Consider the following 18,896-nt stretch of genomic DNA (forward strand, 5'->3'; position numbering starts at 1 on the left):
ATGACTGGGAAAAAAGTTTGGAGTAACTTATTCTTTCCTGGAAATGTTGGAAACAACACATTTAAGAAGAAGGCTCCCAAGGCAATAAAGGAGATCAGGAAATTTGCAGAAAAAGCCATGGGGACAAAGGATGTAAGGGTTGATGTGAAGCTGATCAAGCACTTGTGGAGCAGAGGGATCCGAAGTGTCCCGAGAAGAGTTAGGGTTCGCATTGCTCGTAAGAGAAATGACGATGAAGATGCAAAGGAAGAACTCTACTCTCTGGTTACATTTGCCGAAATCCCAGCTGAAGGACTGAAAGGTTTGGGTACCAAGGTCATTGATGATGATGATGAGTAATTCATTTATTTTAGTTAATGGAAGCTTGCATTTGTTGACCAAGAAGTTTACATTTGAGTTTTTAGATAAGTTTTGCATTAATCACTTGAGGCATACTATATTCCTCGTATATTTGGTTCCTTTGTTTAGCTAATTAAGTATAGATGTGCGTTTAGTCGGTTTGATTTTTAAAATCATCAAAACTGAGTAAATCATTAAACCATCAAAATTAAATAAACCAAAATAATTTTATTGCCATAACCTAATTAATCAATATTAACTTTTTTTTCGTTTTAATATTTATTTATAAAATAAAAATCTATAATTGTAAAATTAAATATTTATATATAGTTAATTAAATTATTTGATTGAATTATTTTATACCTCTGGATATTTAATTTCATATTTGGTTTAACTGAAAAAAATGTTAAAATTAAAATTTTCTTCACTTATGTGTCTAAATATTACAAGTGTTCTATTTTGTTATTGTTTTAAGATTGAATTGTCAACGTTTGTTAAATTCTCAAGAAACCAAAAATCAATATGTCATCTGATGATTGTTTGATATATGGTATAGAAAATCAATATTCCTATTTTTTAAAAATGATTTAACCCCTAAATTTATAAATTCGTAAAACCTCTCAGTTGGTAGGAGAATACAGTGTCAATTTGTTGACGATGACGAATCAATGAGCGATAATTGGGTGAAGTACAGAACGAAATTTGAGGGTTTCATGCAAGGGTAAAGAAGTGAATGACATCGGTGAGATCCGACTACAAATAGATAACGGTAATTGATTCAATGGTGATATAAGGAATTTTCAGTTTTAGGATTAGGGATTTAACAAGCATGAAATTTAGGATTCTTTTTAAATTTTAGGGTTTTAGTGATTACAAGGTAGTACTTATTCGAAAGATTCTTAATCATTTGACAATAAACGTTAAAACACCCCTATTGAAATCATGCTCAAACTCGGGATTTCTAGTTATAACAATCATCCCTTTAACTATTGAGATCGTTTGATTCGTGCTTAATTAAAACATTTAAATCATTTATTCTCACTTAAAAGAAACATATAAAGATCACAAGACAAAAAAAATGTAAGGAAGACCAAGTCTTATAATCACTAAGGCCTCACCAATTAGCTACTTAGGTAAAATACTAACATCCAATTCCTAACTTTAAACTGAAAATTAATCAACGCCATTTTTTTTCCTCTGAAAAAAAATATCAAAGATCAGCCCTACCTGGATACCTTGGGAAAGGGATAACATCCCTGATATTGTCAATGCCGGTAGCAAAGAGAATCATTCGTTCAAACCCCAAACCAAATCCACAGTGTATAACCGTTCCATAGCGTCGCAAGTCGAGATACCACTCATATGGCTCAAGAGGCAGCCCCATCTCCATGATTCCGCAAGCCATAAACCACCAAAGGAAACTGTAATGTTTACTCACTATATGTGAAAGCATGCAAAACCTAAGCATCATGAAATGAAGTTATGAACAAGGATATACTGCCTCTTACCTTTCCCGAATAACCTTGCGCGTAACGTTCTTCCCTTTGACTTCCCCCAATCAGTTCTCCAACCTGACATGTTCAGAAGATATCCACTCTCAGACATAACATAGCAAAAAGAGCTGTAATTTAAACAATGGAAATGGAAATGCACAACCTTTGGCACAAGGACATCCATGGCAGCAACAGTTTTCAAGTCATCATTAAGCCTCATGTAAAATGCTTTGATTCCTTTTGGATAGTTATAAACAATAACAGGCTTTTGAAACTTAACCTCTGTCAAGTATCTGCAAATCGAGTCGAATGCAAAAAAATATGTTAGGCTCCACGTTTGAAGCATGTGGAAAGAAACAATTTAGGGATTCACATTACCTTTCGTGTTCGGATGCTAAATCGATCCCCCACTCCACTGCCTTCTCAAATTTCTTACCACTTTTCACGGCTTCCTCTAAAAGTTCCACTGCTTCGGTGTATGATATTCGTACAAAGATTGGGAGATGACCCAGATATTACAAGAACTGAAGGTGATTAAAGCTAACTGAGTGATGTGCACAAAAAAATGATTATGATGGTTTAACCACTTAACTCCTGTTTTTTGTTATGTATTTTTTCGATCACCGATCGTCAATTGGATATTTCTTCAAGAGTAAACAACTGCATGTTTCGAGAAGGGTAATACAGTTATTTTTTATTTCGATATTCAAATGTATAAATATTAAATGCTTAATTTAATCTTAAGGGAATGACGTTCATTTCAACGGTTATACCAATCAGGACATATTTGATTCTAAAACAGTGATTATACATCATATAATTCAACTTAATTTTGATTTCTTTCATATTATATTCCAGATCAATATAATATTTTATTTTACAATCCTTTATTTCCAATAATTTAGAAGTAAATTCTAAGTTGATGCCAAAATATGATTTTAAATAATAAGATTATAAAGAGTATGATAAATTTAGAAGCCAGTCATGTCTAAGTGACTTGTTTGATAACAGGATAGACTCTCTCTTGATAGAGGCGGCTCATCCTCTCCCCAGTTCCCACTCAGGTGCTTTCAAAACCCGATGATAGAATATGAGAACTAATCTCATTTATCAATTGGATAATTAGCTAGAACTGTGGATATTGTAATGACCTAACTGCAAATAAAAAAAATTAGGTTACATGCATGATAAGAATAAATAAATAAATTTAAATATTTAGATTTTGTTTATAAGATTTGAATATTTAACTTTGTTATTTGTTAATTCATGTTTAAAATAAATGCATGAGTTAAATTAAGACTACAATAGATGGATAAATGTTAAGACTTAAATTTAATTTATCTTTAATATTTCATCACCGTTAATATTTTAATGTGAGTAAATAAAATAAAATTGCAATATAAGATATAATTTTAAAAAGATGAATAGATAATTTTTTAATGAAATATTAATATTTAATATGATATTATTATTTCAGGAATATAGTATTAATAATACTTTTAAGTATTTCAATATTTATAACATCTTTATAAAAGCAGATTTTCCACACACAAAATAATCAAAATGGGAAAACATTTTATTTTTAGTTATCCAAATATTAAAAATTCTTTATATAAATTTCCACACACAAAAACGAGACCTCCTTTTTGGTAAAAATTTGATTGTTGATATAATTAAAATTGTATAACAAAACAGTCAGGATAATTTAATTCGCTCACCAATCATTTATTACTTCGTAAAACATTTCGTTCGACATATATAATGAAATTTATGAAGGCTATTAGACTCTTTTGATATGAACATCATTCTTAAAGGAAACTTTCATTTTCGTTTTTCTTCATATATTTATGTATATAGTATATAATACAAAATAATTAATTTTGGAACCAATATAAATTGTTAGGGAGAGGGGTTATTAGTACAGATAAGTGGGATTCGTTTCGTTTCATGAAATTTTTATGTGCATCATCAACCATTAATTTTGCAAATAAATTCAGAGATGATTCAATATTACAAATATATGACCATCGGATAATTAGCTATGTTTAAGTAATTCACCCAGCGAGTGAACTAACTAGGATTAATTACCTTAAAGTGCCATCTCAGCCTGCAATGCAGCGAGTTCATCTTCCTCAGCTGTGCGCTTTGGAGGAACGGGTCGAGCTGGTTGCCTGCCAGCGGGTACCTGGACAGGAGCTGCAGGAGCAGTCGTTGCAGGTTGGAGAAGCTGCTCTTCCAACTCAGCACCTTCAAGTTCTTCAAGTTCTGCTTCCAATTCATCCTACACCATCAAAAGTAAACAACTCATTGTTAGATGCATGAAAATGCCAGACGTGACATTTATAAACATAGATAATACCGGTAAGAAGAAAATGAAGAGTGGATCAGAAAGTATAACCTCGTCAAAATCAGCTGCAGCCCCGATAGGATTTGAAAGTGCTTCCTGAATCTGTTTCATATTCTCAGTTTGTTCATTGATTTCATCCATTGTCTTGTCAACGTCATCTATATTCCTGTAAAGAAGGCCATTTTTGGTAAAACAGTGAGAATTAGCCATTGTTCGTGCTTCATGAAAATCGAAGAAAAAGCACTGATTTAGATTAGCGTGAATGCCAAGCTAGCATGCTTCAATAGTGCAATAAATAGCGATACAAAGGGCAAGTACAATTAAGAAAGGCATATTTAGGCTAACAATAAAAATATATTGGTTACACACGTTGCTTTCTGCATCGCCTTCATTGCTGCTGCTCCAGTTCTTAATGCATCTACAGTCTCAGTAGTGGCTTTGGCGCCTTCTAACAATATCATCTGTAGAAGTTGATATAGATCAGTCAGTACAGCACCATCAAAAATGGATAAGAAACTCAAAAAAGCCTCCAACTACAGGTTAAAACACTAAATTAACAAAATTAAAAGCTTACTTGATCGTGAACACGAAGCTGGAAGTTCCCAAGCTGTTCAATTTGCTGTTCATATAGTTTCTTCCTCTTCAGGCACTGTATAGCCGCTGCATAAGAGTAGCATAATGAATACCAAGAGTCGACAATATATATATCTAGCAATCACAGTGCACAACATGGTTTTAACTTTTAAATTAAGTCGTCGTTCAGATGATAAAAAGAATAAAAACTATCTAAAGTTTATTCTAGAAGATCATTGCTTGCTAAAACCTCACATGATATGAATACATAATGAATCAGAAACTCAAGAATAATACCACAGCATGGTAATGTTAGTCAGCATCAGAACATCACTTGATGTCTGACGATCAGTCATTCGGAAACCAAAGGACCCCAAAGATAAAGCTTGCAATGCGGTAATACATTTGGGTGTTATTTCATGGCATCTTCAATCTGATTTGAACTTTGCTTCCTTTTGAGAATTAAAATTAACCAGAGGTTGAAAAGGGGAAAAGCGCCCTTGGGGGTTCCAGCATTTAGTAACCTAGAAGCCATCACTTGATATTGCAGCAAGAAAGAATTTTACATCATCTAATATGACATATTGATATATAAGCATCGAGAAACCAAACAAAATAACTATATAATTCAGTATCAAAAGTCAACCAGTTGAATAAAAAAATCAAGTATTTTTTTCAACAGAGAAAAAAAATGGAAACCAAGAAAAAACATTAACTACTTGCGTGTATATAACCATACCTCTCTTATTTCTCCCTTTGGCATATTCCTTGGCCTTTTCAACCTCTGCAGCAGCCTTTTTCAGAAGTACACTTTCCTTTTTCTCTAGCATTTCAAGGGTCTACGTGATGGAGATCATCATAGGGATCAGTTTAATCAAAATATCAAAGAGAAACAATATAATCCAATGGTTTGAAATAAACCGATGCAATTTGCAGCACCAAGCGAAATGAAATCTGCCAGAATGAGTTTTTGATTACCATTGTGGAGTTTGAATGCACGTCCAGTGCACCATCAATATACCCAAATTTCCAACCTTATAAAAATGATCATAGTCCATCATTCGGTGAGACCGTTAAGGAACATGCTTACACAATGAATGTCATTCTTTCCTTTAATCCTTAAAACCTTTATCTAATGGCATTACTCCATAGATTGTGCTAGAAGCATAGGAAGAAAATTCCATTCATTGATCTATATTGGTATCCCGAAAACCATTAAAAACTATCGCAAAATTTTCACCTTCGAATCGTCAACAAATGACCAGTTTCCCCGACCAAACATGAACTGTTTAACAAAAGTGAAAAACTCTATTTGATGCATTCCAGTGAGATATTCTTTTCTTTTTCCCTTTTTAAAGAAATCTTATACACACTTCAGTTGTTTTTACAGTACTTCCAAAATGTAATCAAACAATTTAAGAATCCACCAAATGAATTGCCAGCAATTCAATTCTTTCAAGCAAATCCCACAACTCCCAACAAATTATGACTGATAAATTCAATCCACCGAGTTCACCAAACGCAAATTTCAAACCCCCACAATTCACACAAATTATATCAACCAAAAAAAACTAACTTCCTAATTAAAATGGGGAAAATCGAGGAAATACCTCATTTAATTTGTCTAACGTGGTTAGAGCATTTGTTTCCGGCTTGGTTTTCCCAAAAAGCCCTTTAAACATGGTTAACACTCGGCAATTAAACCCCCGATCTTCTGTTTAACAACAATCACCAATACGATCAGATGAAAGATCTGTCACATAATCGATCACTCGTTAAGAGCATAAAGGATACGTTGGAAAAGTTCAAAAAGAAAAATACTGCAAAAGGAGAGAGTCCAACCAAATCTGCAGAATTTGAGAAGTTAGGGATTTTTGAGAAATCTGTGGGAAGAGAGAAGTTTTGGGAGTGGGATTGACTTTTAATCGACGGTGTCGGCTTTCCACGTGTCGCTTTATGGAGATCGGTCCCCATCTCCACACAATGTATTGATTTATACACTCGATGAGCAATACGCCGTCGTTGCTAATACATTTATTTGCAGTCGTAGTCAACGTATTTGCTCGAATATTTCATGCTAACATATAAATATTGAAAATACAATGGCAATATGTCCATGTTTTGATTTTTTAACAGTTTAAAATAGTTATAAGTTAATATTTTAAAAAATATTTTAATATAATAAAATATACATATTTTATCGACATAATTATTTAAAAAAATTAACATTTATAAGTTATTATTTTGGTGATAATACATTTTTAATCTAGATTTAGTGTAACTATCATTTGATTTATTGATATTATATAAACTTTTATAGAATCCATTAATAAATAAAAATAAAAAAGTATTCAAATTACAATAAATGTTTACAACTATATCATAAACTAAATACATAATAAAGATAACACAAGAAACTAATAGTTTAAAATCACACAAATAAACGCTAAAAACCCTAATTAAATAAACTCAAATAAAATGTAGATACTCCCATCAATAATTTATCATCAAAATATATTCTTTAAAAATAATATTATAATTATATTTTATAATTTTAGGTTGTATTTTATTTATTAAATAATGTTACAATGTGAAAGAATGTAAATATATATATATATATATATATATATATATATATATATATATATATATATATATATATATATATATATCTTATTTGGTTAGAGAAATTTAAAAAATGGAACAAATTTATATCATAATGTCATAAATAATTATAATTAAATTTGTATGACAACTAGAATAATTCAACTCGAATTTTATAAATTCAATCTAATTTATTTTAAATAAAGTTTGATTCATAAAATATGCATAATCAACTAAATTAACTTAAACTTTTTAACTTGAATCGATTTATTTCTCACCCCTAATTCAAATTATATTTCTCTCACGTGTCAGGAGAAAACTCCGCACGTGTCAATTCCTCGTCAATGGCGTCCATAGTCCCTGTACTATATGTACCAGCAACAGTTTATCTGGGGAAATATGAAAAACCAATTGCGGTGATTGCTTTCATTGGTACTGGTGCAGTTGAGACAATCATGAATCCAGAAATACTCCATCCCTAATGGTGAAAGCCTCATACCAGATATTTCAATTCTGCAGCAGATCAGACCTTTGCAACTCATCTCATCAGCAAGTCTATTACTATTCAATTTTTCCAGGATGTTCTTTTACGACCACAGTCCTTGGATCACAACTTCCTGGAAAAGATTTGGTTGTATGTTTTGATCTATATACCAAGGCAAAACTCTTCCAGAATACAAACAAATGTTTAAACCATTTGTAAAAAATTTCAGATTATATTTGATGGAGACAAAGGAGAAAATCTCTTGTACTATTGCAGAACTAAGTCAAAAACTTGTACAGAATCACATGAAGAATTTTTGTCTAAATGCGATCATCCATTATGGAAAAATTCGGAGTTCTTCGTCCAATTACCACATACCGAAGCTGAGCAAAACACCAACGGCTCAACCGAGTCGCTCGCATCTCCCACAAAACCCTTCGACATCCATACCAGACTGAATTCACAGCGTCCGTACGATCTAAGGCTTTTCGGAGACCGCCGATCACTATGTACCGAACCGCGGCTTCTCTCATCCGGTCTCTCAAGGTAAGTTCAGTTGTTTCCGAAACCTTAATTTATGATCGCTGATGATTCGATCTCGCTATTGCAATTGGTCTCATATCTCGAGTATAACAAGGCTAATTCGATTCGATTCTGCTTTGAGTTTCTTATTAGTCAATCTGCGGTTGGTTTCGTTTTTAGTTGATAGATATGTTCTTTTATTTGCTGCTAATTCTTAGTTGTTACTTATATTTATAATTCAATTAATCTCATCTTTTTGTAGAAATAATAAATTGGACTTGATTACAAATCTGAGCTTCGTTCAATTCCAGACTATATGTTTATTGAGTGATTGTCTCATTTGTTTGGTTTTTTGTATTCGATTTTGTTAATTGATTTATCGAGTGACCATGCCTTTAGAATTCTAGTTTCTAGAGCAGCTTTATATTGTATAACAGTAACAGTTTTATTAGTTTTTTTTAATAATTTGAATTTATTTAGTCTAAAGAAAAGGGGATGGGGGGAACTAACTTGCTTGGATAAGTGCAAACTGTAAAAAAAAAACTACTCATCCTGAAATGTGTAGTTCCTAGAAACAAAAGAGAGAATAATGCGCTAGAGTTTTGTCCTAAAATCTTGATTCATATAAAGCAACTGATTAACTTACTAACATTATTGAAAGATTGTTGAGTCTAAATATCGATATATTATTAATGAATCAACATATGCCTGAGTGTGTTTTGTACTTTATCCATCGCCTTCTAAAGGAGTGCTTTATAAGCAGTCCTAGAAAGCGTAATGCTCAAGGACAAAAGTCGGCTGTGTATTTCCCGTTAGACCTTTTTCAGTCTGTTGGAATTTTGAGGATCAATTCTGACCTGCCTATATTTTAGAGAGATACACGATGCTTTTTGCTCGACTCTTTACAGAAAGAGCATGGAACATATGATATCTAGATTTATCCTACTAATTGCCTAAAGCTGCTAGTGCTTCGCAAAGAAATTTCCCATCAGTTCTTTATCTGTGTGGGAAAGGAAGCTTGTACAAGATAAATCTGTCCATCACCTAATTTATACTTGACCATAGGTTTTGGCCATAACTTTCTTCAGTTTCTTGCTACATTTATGAGGGTGAAGGCCTGTCAAAATACTTCTGTTTTTCTTTTATTGACATTTCTTCTTCTGCTTTTTTATTTATAATTGTTTTATTTGTTTGGGAGGAAATTTTTTAAAACAAGTTTGGGATGTCAACTTCAAAAGGGTTATTATTGTGAAGATAGCCGTTTTTGAGTTATGATTCATTTGGTAAAGTTTTCCACATACTGATGGTCTGACTGCTTGGAAATGTTCTATGTTTGCATGAATGTTCGAGTATAGGGTCACACATTATGCATAGAACCTAGAAGGTTTGCAAGTTCCGCTACTGTTGCTACAACATCATCCTCTTCTGGCGGCCTCTTAAGCTGGCTAACTGGAAGTCAGTCCAAGTCCATACCACCACTAGATTTTCCCCTACCTGGTGTTGCCATACCACCTTCATTGCCTGATTATGTTGAACCTGGTAAAATTAAGATTACAACTCTTCCAAATGGCATCAAAGTTGCTTCGGAAATCTCAGCAGTATGTATTCTTTTGTGAAGAATGTTTAATATAGAAGTTCTCTTCTTTTAGAAAGAAGAGAACTATTTTTCTAGTTTATTGAGGAATTGACTATTGTTTTTGTTGCCGAGCAGAGCCCTGCTGCATCAATAGGCTTATATATTGACTGTGGCTCAATCTATGACTCACCAGCCTCATTTGGGGCCTCACACCTGCTTAAGCGTATGGCCTTCAAAAGCACAACAAACCGAAGTCATTTGCGTATAGTGAGGGAAGTAGAGGCAATTGGTGGCAATGTGAATGCTGCAGTTTCTCGGGAGCAGATTTGGATATACCTTTGATGCTTTGAAGACAAATGTTCCTGAAATGGTAGAGTTTCTTATTGACTGTGTGAGAAACCCTGCTTTCCTGGATTGGGAGGTCAATGAACAGGTAAATGTCTTAATCTTGCTGCTTTTGCGCTAAATAATTCTGTGCAGCTTCAGATTAAATGCCCTTGTGAAATTGCAATTTGGTATTTGACCTTGTGCAGCTTCAGAAGGTAAAAGAAGAAATTTCCGAAGCTGCAAAGAATCCGCATGGCTTGCTTTTAGAAGCCATTCACTCAGCTGGTTATTCTGTTGCATTGGCAAATCCTCTTTTAGCCCCAGAATCTGCTGTTAATTTATTGTATAGTACAGTTTTGGAGGATTTTGTTGCGGTGAGTCTAATATAACTTAATTTGCTATGCTTTAACCATTAATTGTGTATCGTATTACACATTGTATATCCTCCTCACTAGTAAGCTTGTTTTGCCATGAAAATATTAGGAAAATTTTACTGCTTCTCGGATGGTACTGGCAGCAACGGGTGTTGAACATGAAGAATTGTTATCTATTGCAGAACCACTTTTGTCAGACCTTCCCAAGGTCCCTTTTGCTCAGGAACCAAATTCTGTGTACGCTGGAGGAGATTATCGTTGCCAGGCTGATTCAGGGGTATGCATCATAATAAATACTTAGAAAGTGAGTTTTTCTTTTATTTTTCTTCCCAGTCTGAGTCTCAAATGATTATAAATTGCAGGATCTAACTCATTTTGCTCTTGCATTTGAACTTCCTGGTGGTTGGCACAATGAGAAGGAAGCTATGATTTTAACCGTTCTTCAGGTTTTAACGTTGGATTTCTTTATCTGCTCAATGTCCTTGTTATGCGATGTTATAATTTTTGATGTAGTTCATAAAAGATCTTGCTATCTTGCTTGCTTGATTTTTATTGCATTTTTTTGTTCTCCCTGCTTGCTACCATGATTTCAACATAGGAAGATTGATAAATGATAAATCTAATTGTTCTCTAGATTCTAATGGGAGGAGGTGGAACATTTTCAGCCGGTGGCCCTGGAAAAGGAATGTATTCAAGACTATGTAAGTTGATTGTGTTGTATACTCTTTATCTTTCAGTATATGACATTTATAGTTTCAGAACAAAGGTAGAAAGAGCTTTTGTTATTTTAGTGAATACTTTTAACTTTTTTCTGCAACTCGACATCTAATTTTTTTAAATAGTTTAGCCAATCTGTATAATTCAGCTTGAAAGTGTTTTGGTTAGAGCAGATCTTCGCATCTTGAATCAGTATTCACAAGTTCAGTCATTTTCACCATTCAACAACATTTACAACCATACGACTTATTTGGGATACAAGCTACAATTATAAGTCTGCTTTTGAACCTTTCATTACTAATTCTTGTATAGTTCTCTATTACTTCTTCTATCTTCCCCGCTGCAATATGTCTTTGTGTAGCAAAAGCTCAAGTAGAGAACTTTCTTTTATTGATTTTCACATTGTTCTGCACGGATTTTTGGGCATCCTTTTTTTGCTGGGGAGAGATACCTTTTTTTTCCTTTTTATCTCCACTGTTACTCTTCTTTCTTTTTGTCTCATTTTGCTATTTCTTCTGGCACTAGAGATGTTGCAGCCACAGGCTTGGCCAAAACTATAGAATAACAGATCAAATTTGATGGTGTTACGGATGGTGTTAGGGATAGTGTGTTCTGGAGTTTATATTTCTTTTGGTAGATTGAATTAGGAAACCTTTTGGATGGTAAAGCTTGTAAATCATACCAGTTAAATGATATCAAATGCTAGCGATTTGCAATTACAGCCAAGTGAAATCGGCAACTTCCATGTAAGTTAACGTTAGGGACTTTCACAACTAAATCATTGATAGTTGATTTTCTTGCAAGACACCTGTTTGTTAAATGCTAGTAATAGGCTTGGTTAAAAAGGCCACAATGACCTGCATTTGAATGTTTTCTTTGCTTAACCAATTGTTCTATATTGTTACTCATCTGTTCCCTCGAGTCTCTTTTCTTGGACTTTTAACTAAATTGATTATAGATTTCCAACTGTACAGATACTGTTTGCTGGTAGTACTAATCTTTATGACACTGATGTTTCTGGACCCAGAGTTCTGATTTTGTACCATCTGCTATCGATGTAGCTGTCAAGGAGCTTATTGCTGTTGCAACACCTGGAAAAGGGTAGCAGCTCTTTATTCTGGAAATTACTTGGTATTTTCTACAACACCCACTCGATATTGCCTGTTACTGAAATACTTTTTACTGTTTTCTTTACAGTTGAGCAGAAAGAACTGGACCGCGCTAAACGGTCGACCAAGTCTGCCATTTTGATGAATTTGGAATCCAGAGTATGTAAACCGATCTCTTTAGTTTTTTTATTATAGTCAAATTCAATTTTGCTCACCTAGGATTCATATTCTCCTGTCAAGTTTTGCTGTTTACCCGCGAGGTGTTTTCTGCTGGCGGTTGCTTCAGAAGATATTGGTAAACAAATCTTGACATATGGTGAGAGGTATGACTATTTATAAGATTCTCAGCTTTTTACCATTTCCGTGATCGACAATGACACTGCTAATTAGTTGCTTCTCATCGACATCTATGTGTATTACTGCTTGCTTTTCATATTAAAGTTTATGCGTAAACTATTATGATATTTCGTGTAACCAAATTGTCTTGAATTTATCACGAAGCCTGTGGTGCATTTCTTGAAGATCGTTGATGAAATTACACCCAAGGATATTTCTTCAGTAGCCCAAAAGCTTCTATCTTCTAATCTCACAATGGCATCGTATGGGAATGGTAGTTCTCTGTTTAATTTACTTTAAAAACACTGGATTTCATTTGTTTTATTAGAATGCCATTTAAAAAGATTAATTCGATGGTTTTGCACGTGTTTTGCAGTCATTAACGTCCCAAGATATGATTACGTTAGCAGCAAATTCAAGGGACAATGAAACTGGTTAGTTCAGTCAAACTCGGGTATTTCCTCTGTTTCCCGACAGAGCTATTTTTCGCGGGATATGGTTGAACAGGAGTTAAGGTTGTGCCATTTTGAAAAATAAATTGTGTGCCCCTTAGCTAGTGAAACAATAAGGTTGGCATGTTTTTTTGCTTAATTCGATGATTTGGGTCTGCGTATTCTTTTTACTTTTGTTTTATTACACAAGGTGAACTCAACAATGGTTGTTGGACTTGGAGCACAAAGTTTGACTGGAAATTGCTTTGGTCTATTTATGTCAAGACTTATGAGATTACTTTGTTTACTTTTAGGCAAGCCAGACTTATGACACTTAACTATCACGTGCTACTCTATAACTGAAAAAACTTTGTTTACTCTTTTAATGAATGGCACCTAGCCTGTATAATTTTACTCTTTCTGTTTAAATGCATGGAAAATTAAGATTATGCGTATTAAATGAAATGAAATTATGAGAATTTTGGAAAATCGTCTCTTTTAAAAATTGATAAATATACAATATTAATTTGGACTATCCAGATTCCTTATTAGAGTTGTTACAAAATTGAAATTCCTTCCTCGAAATTAATAGGTTGGAAAGAAGTCCGTTGATGTATATTTATATAGAACTTTGTTTGTTTATGCTTTACAGGATGGTTGCTTGTATTTTTATGTTATTTCTGTTTGAATCAAAGGAAAAATCAATTCTTAAAGAGCATTAAAGGCTGGGTTTTGTCCACGAGTGTTTACTAAATCAAATTCCTGATGTATTCAATCCCAAGGCTCCTTAAGGAATGGACCATGGCTAAGATGATGTCTCACTGCAAACCAACAAGATGACAATGAACAAATAGTGGAAGAATAAATGCTCTCAACAATTTATATAAATTATGCACTTACCGTATGATATCTCTCCAGTAAGGGTTGCTACATTATCCACAAGATCTTCCCAAGCTTCAAAGATGGTTGAAGTGAATGAATATCAATTGGTTTGACGTTCAGGTGAGTCTGGAACCAATGCTGGAAGCTTATTTGCAGGAGATGCAGATGCGATTTGATGGTTTTCGGGGTCTTTCCTGGTTGCTGATATTCACTTAACTCTGGTTGATGTTGTGAAGTTTACAAAACCTGGCTGTAATTGAGTAAGATCATGTGGAGCAAAAAAGCCAAATGGAAGATTACCGTTCCCTTGAAGCTGAGAATCTATTGAAAGGAGTTCAAGCAGGTGGAAAGTTGGTCCTTCTACAAAATTCATTGCATGCTTGGTAGTAGTTCCCAGAAATTGAATTATGTTATGATTGCTAGAATGTTGAAAATCATTTTCTATATTACGCTACCAGAGTGAAAAGCGAAATTTGATTCAACAGGTTTACATGAGTGATTGCAAACCATCAAATTGTATCTAACCATGAATCAAAATCATTCAAGACTTTTGACTTTGTGACCGGTTGTGAGGATGAAGACTGAATATTGTTCTCAGAAGCAACCTTTTTCCCAGACAAACCATTTGGGTTTACCATTTTGGATGTTTCTTGTAATAGATCATCAAGTAAATCTTCAGAAGCTGAATTAACTGCTGCACTGTTTGATGAATCAATATATCGGTTTACCGATGTTGAAGTATCTTGTAACAAATCATCAAGTGAACCATCAAAACTGGAAGTAAAGCGTGGAACTTTGTCTGACCCAACACCCTTTCTTGCATATTGTGGAAGAGATTCACTTGAGGATTTTTTGGAACTTGAGCTGGGAGTATCGAGAATTTTAGTATCACTGAAAGAATTAAGAAGCATATCCTCTACAGGTGCCGCTTCAAATGTCAGCACTTTTTTGTTGGACACAGATGTAGGATTAAGGCTGTCCGGAGCTCTACTCTCACTGAATTCACCATGTTGACCATAAATAGAATCACCTTGAACTTCAGGCATCAAACCCAACCCTCTGTTAGACAATATTGCATCTATGGGCTGGTTGCCAGTGCCAAACGACATATCCTCAACAATTTTAGCAGCGAAGTTGACCTTCTCAGGTAAATCGTTAAGAGTTATTTCTTCAGTTATCTTTGCTGCCCCATTTCGATCAGATGCCGCTTGCATTTGCTGTGATTCCTGATTGTTGTTTAGCCTTGAATTCTCAGGACGCTGGCATACAAACCAGATAATACGTCATTAGGTAGTCAAGTCTAAATTATAAACATATGAAGGTCAAATTAATAAAATAAAAGAGAAAGAACCGGAATTTTAATTCAACTATAAACTATATAAAAAAAAAAGCATCAGAACAGTACGAAAAATGTAAAACGAAATGGCAAGATTTTTGGGAAAGCTTTATCTCCCATTTACTACCAAAGACCTTCAATCCTATTCATATCTTAAGGCTTCTTAATAATGATCTCTATAGTTATTAGTAAAAGACTCGAACACCATGTTTTTACTTTTAGCGTCCACTGTCCAGAATTGCAGTTTCCTCATCCTCGAGGCATTGAAGTATGGATATGAATCAACAGTAACGTGAACATCAATGAAGGAGAATTGCACATACCAGATTTGGTGGTAATAGATCTTCTTCAATGAAAAGCCTCTCGGATAAATCTACTTTTTCAAGTTGTTCAGCAAGAGCATGCAAATTAAGGGAGAGAAACGAGGCCTACACGAGAAAACACAAGGAAAAGGGGGTGAAAAGATAAATAAAAGCTAAGGCATTTGATGCAAGGCCAATGGCTGGCAGTAAAAGGTCTTTATAAAGAAAATGGAAACAGATAACTAACCACCGGTTTCACACTCCTATAGTTATATTATTGAAGTGTATTTCAATTTTCTTCGGACTTTTGACGTCATAAACTTCTATGCCCATAGCCTATTTAAAAAATAGCTTTAAACGAGTACTAAAACTTTGACATGGATACTAATTACTGAAATACATTCTATGTGGAGTTGACAATTAGCAAAGGGTACATGTTTATAACTTCCTAATTAAGATGACATATCTTTCACTAGTATCAAATATACACACCTATCGAACATGTTTTCCTTGCACTTTTAGTGCCAAATATACATACATATATAATATGTATATATGGGCAGTAGTGAACCCGGAATTTAGCTAAGTTATTTTATATAATCATGTTTAAGAGGTGAGAGGTGACGTTTAACAGGTGAGGAGTTCAACTCTGAAACCGCGGGGGGGGGGGGGGGGGGGGGGGGGGGCAGGTGATGGATCACAATTAAGATAGCCATAAATACTTTCCAAAATAAATTCCAATTCCAGACACAAAATCTTCTGTGATTATAGATTTGTAATTTCTAACTCTGAAAACAACAAAGAAAATAATAAACTAAAAGCAACTACCTCAGGATTTGCATTTGTACCGTCATCTACCAAAAAGTTATCATTACCAGTCCATGACAAAATACCCTCTCCCCTGACTGCAAGCATAGAACCTACAAATTGATTGAAATCTCCTGAAAAATGCAAAAAGACATTGAACATCACTATGAAAAATGTTTTAAAAAATACATAATTATTAAAAAGAACTTCCATAAAATAGAAAATTGATAGAACAAATCTAATATAAGTACCGGGAAGTATTTCATCTAAAGAAGATAGGTTATCTGAATGAGGATTTGAGTGGGATTGAGATTGAGCCTCAGCAATCAGGTGACGGAAGTCCGCTCCTTTACTCTTGGGCACAATAATATCGGGATCTTGACTTAGATCTTCAGAACCTGAATCAAATTCTTCCTCGTAACGATTCCGATTCGATGGTAATGCAGATATACGCTGCGCCTGCAGAGTTTTCTCTGTGATTTGTTTGAATTTCTGCTTTTTCGAATTCGCAGGGTCGTTAACACCGGCTGATGATGGAGGGTTTGACTTTTTAATCGAATGAGGTTTTTTACTATGGTGTTGAGAATGAGCTCTCTTTGATTTCGCCAATGCTTTGGTGTCCATCATTAATTCCAAATACTTCTGGAAGAGATCTTTTTAAAAGAAAACCCTAAGCCTATAATTTTCGGTGAATATTTGCTGCAGAGAGTGGCTTCGATGCGATGAAGGAAACTACCGGAGAAAAAGGAAACTGTAAACGCCGTTATCGTGACCGGAATAGAACAGGGAAACACCCAACCGATCTGCCCAGGGCTTGAGGGCGAACTTCCAAATGAAGTCGGAAACTTAAAAAGAAAGAAACCCTAACGAAAAACATAATAAAATTCGATATATCAACTTATGGGTTAATTCTGTGCAAGGCCCTAAACTGTACCCTTTCTTTAGTTTATACGTTAGACTTGGTAGATATTCTCTACCAACTTATCAGGTTGAGCAATCGAGTCGAGTCAAAAAAAAATTGAGTTATTTGAGTTGATGAGTCTTGTTTTATAACTCAAATTTGATTTAAAAATTTTTATATTCGAGTCGAGTTTCTATTAAAATTTAATTGTACATATTTATAATATTTTGATATTATTTTATTCTAATTTAAATGGTTTTTTATAATTGTATACATTACATATATATATATATATATATATATATATATATATCTTCATATTTTTTTATATGTGATATATCATACAGAGTCGAGGCACTCGGCTCAAACTTGAAAATCAATCCACTAATTACTCAAAATTTTGAGTTATTCAAGTTACTATTCGAGTTATTCTAGTTGTATTTTATAACACGATTTGAACTTCAAATTTTTTCAAGTCGAGTTTATAAAATTATAGCTTGAAATCAATTTGAGTTGAATTTTTTTAGTCGAGTCGAGTCGAAAATTTTTTTTCCCCTGTAATCCAAAATGTTATAACCCAAAAATATAAGTAACCAAAACTAAACTTTTTTTAAAATTGATGACCAAAATTGAACAAACTAAAATCAACAGGGTTCATATGTGTAGTTTACATTTAATTCTAATACAATTCTAAGAACAATTCATTAATTGTAATGTTAGTGTGTTGTATTAATAATGTATTTCGATGTGTTATATTTATTCTAGAATTTTCTCTATTTTAGACTTAATTAGTAATAAGATAAAATTATTAAATTAAATTTTAAATGATTTTTAATTAAATAACTTTCCACAATGTTAATGAGTGTTGGCAAGTGGTTGAGATACATGAATTTGAGTTTATAAGGTTAAGTTCGAATTTTAGTACTGTTAATCTTGGTGAATAATCTGTAAATTCCTATGTTAATCTTAATTGGATATTAGATATGACATGACCCTGAACTGAGGAGCCACCCCTGACTTAAATTTTTATGTACCCAAAAAAAAACCTTTCCACAATGTATTTCTCATTTATAAGTTATACTTGCGCACAAATTAAATTACGTTAGTAGTTAAATGAATGATTGTTATTTATATAGGTCTCAAATTCAAATACCAAAGATTGCAGGATATTTAAATGCTACTTGTCAAAGATACTATCACTTCTAAACACCATAAATTAATAAAAATAAATAAATTATGCTTGCCTTCATTCTTTAAAATGCATTTCATTCCCGAGTTATAGTGAGTTAAACAAGGACCATTTAAGCTTATTACATGGTATAGGCTAAAATATTATGTAATTTAATTTAATTTTTTTTGTCAATTAATAACGCCTCTATTATTTAAGTCAAAAAAATATTCTGCTATAATATTATGATTTAACTCACACACACATA

General features: G+C 33.5%; 3 protein-coding genes and 2 pseudogenes across 4 annotated transcripts in view; 3 read left to right on the forward strand and 2 right to left on the reverse strand.

The window, feature by feature from the left end:
* Positions 1–339, forward strand: LOC120149740 (60S ribosomal protein L31-like). The gene has a single exon (XM_039162455.1). It carries the CDS (start codon positions 1–3, stop codon positions 337–339), a length of 339 nt encoding a protein of 112 aa, XP_039018386.1.
* LOC120149626 overlaps positions 16–18,896 on the forward strand; it is a 26,101-nt pseudogene continuing 7,220 nt past the window's right edge.
* On the reverse strand, positions 3,780–6,677 carry LOC120149625 (vacuolar protein sorting-associated protein 32 homolog 2-like). The gene is made up of 7 exons (XM_039162362.1): positions 6,595–6,677; positions 6,363–6,466; positions 5,492–5,591; positions 4,754–4,839; positions 4,549–4,640; positions 4,231–4,345; positions 3,780–4,113 (listed from the first exon to the last, which is right to left on the reverse strand). Exons 2-7 carry the CDS (start codon positions 6,432–6,434, stop codon positions 3,922–3,924), a joined length of 657 nt encoding a protein of 218 aa, XP_039018293.1. The 5' UTR covers positions 6,435–6,466; positions 6,595–6,677; the 3' UTR covers positions 3,780–3,921.
* On the forward strand, positions 8,215–13,288 carry LOC120149627 (annotated as a pseudogene).
* LOC120149624 overlaps positions 14,561–18,896 on the reverse strand; it is a 12,635-nt gene continuing 8,299 nt past the window's right edge. The window contains exons 2-6 of one of the 2 annotated variants that reach the window (XM_039162361.1): positions 16,811–17,229; positions 16,581–16,693; positions 15,774–15,878; positions 15,106–15,373; positions 14,561–14,888 (exon numbers count right to left, since the gene is read on the reverse strand). In XM_039162361.1, the coding sequence (XP_039018292.1) occupies positions 14,839–14,888; positions 15,106–15,373; positions 15,774–15,878; positions 16,581–16,693; positions 16,811–17,186 (912 nt within the window). In that variant the 5' untranslated portion in view covers positions 17,187–17,229 and the 3' untranslated portion in view covers positions 14,561–14,838. Of the gene's footprint in view, positions 14,889–15,105; positions 15,374–15,773; positions 15,879–16,580; positions 16,694–16,810; positions 17,411–18,896 lie in introns of those variants that run through there. The other variant, XM_039162360.1, reaches the window with a different exon arrangement.

Source organism: Hibiscus syriacus, unplaced genomic scaffold (genome assembly GCF_006381635.1).
Source record: "Hibiscus syriacus cultivar Baekdansim isolate YM2019G1 unplaced genomic scaffold, ASM638163v2 tig00111008_pilon, whole genome shotgun sequence".
In the NCBI taxonomy this organism is placed as follows: domain Eukaryota; kingdom Viridiplantae; phylum Streptophyta; class Magnoliopsida; order Malvales; family Malvaceae; genus Hibiscus; species Hibiscus syriacus.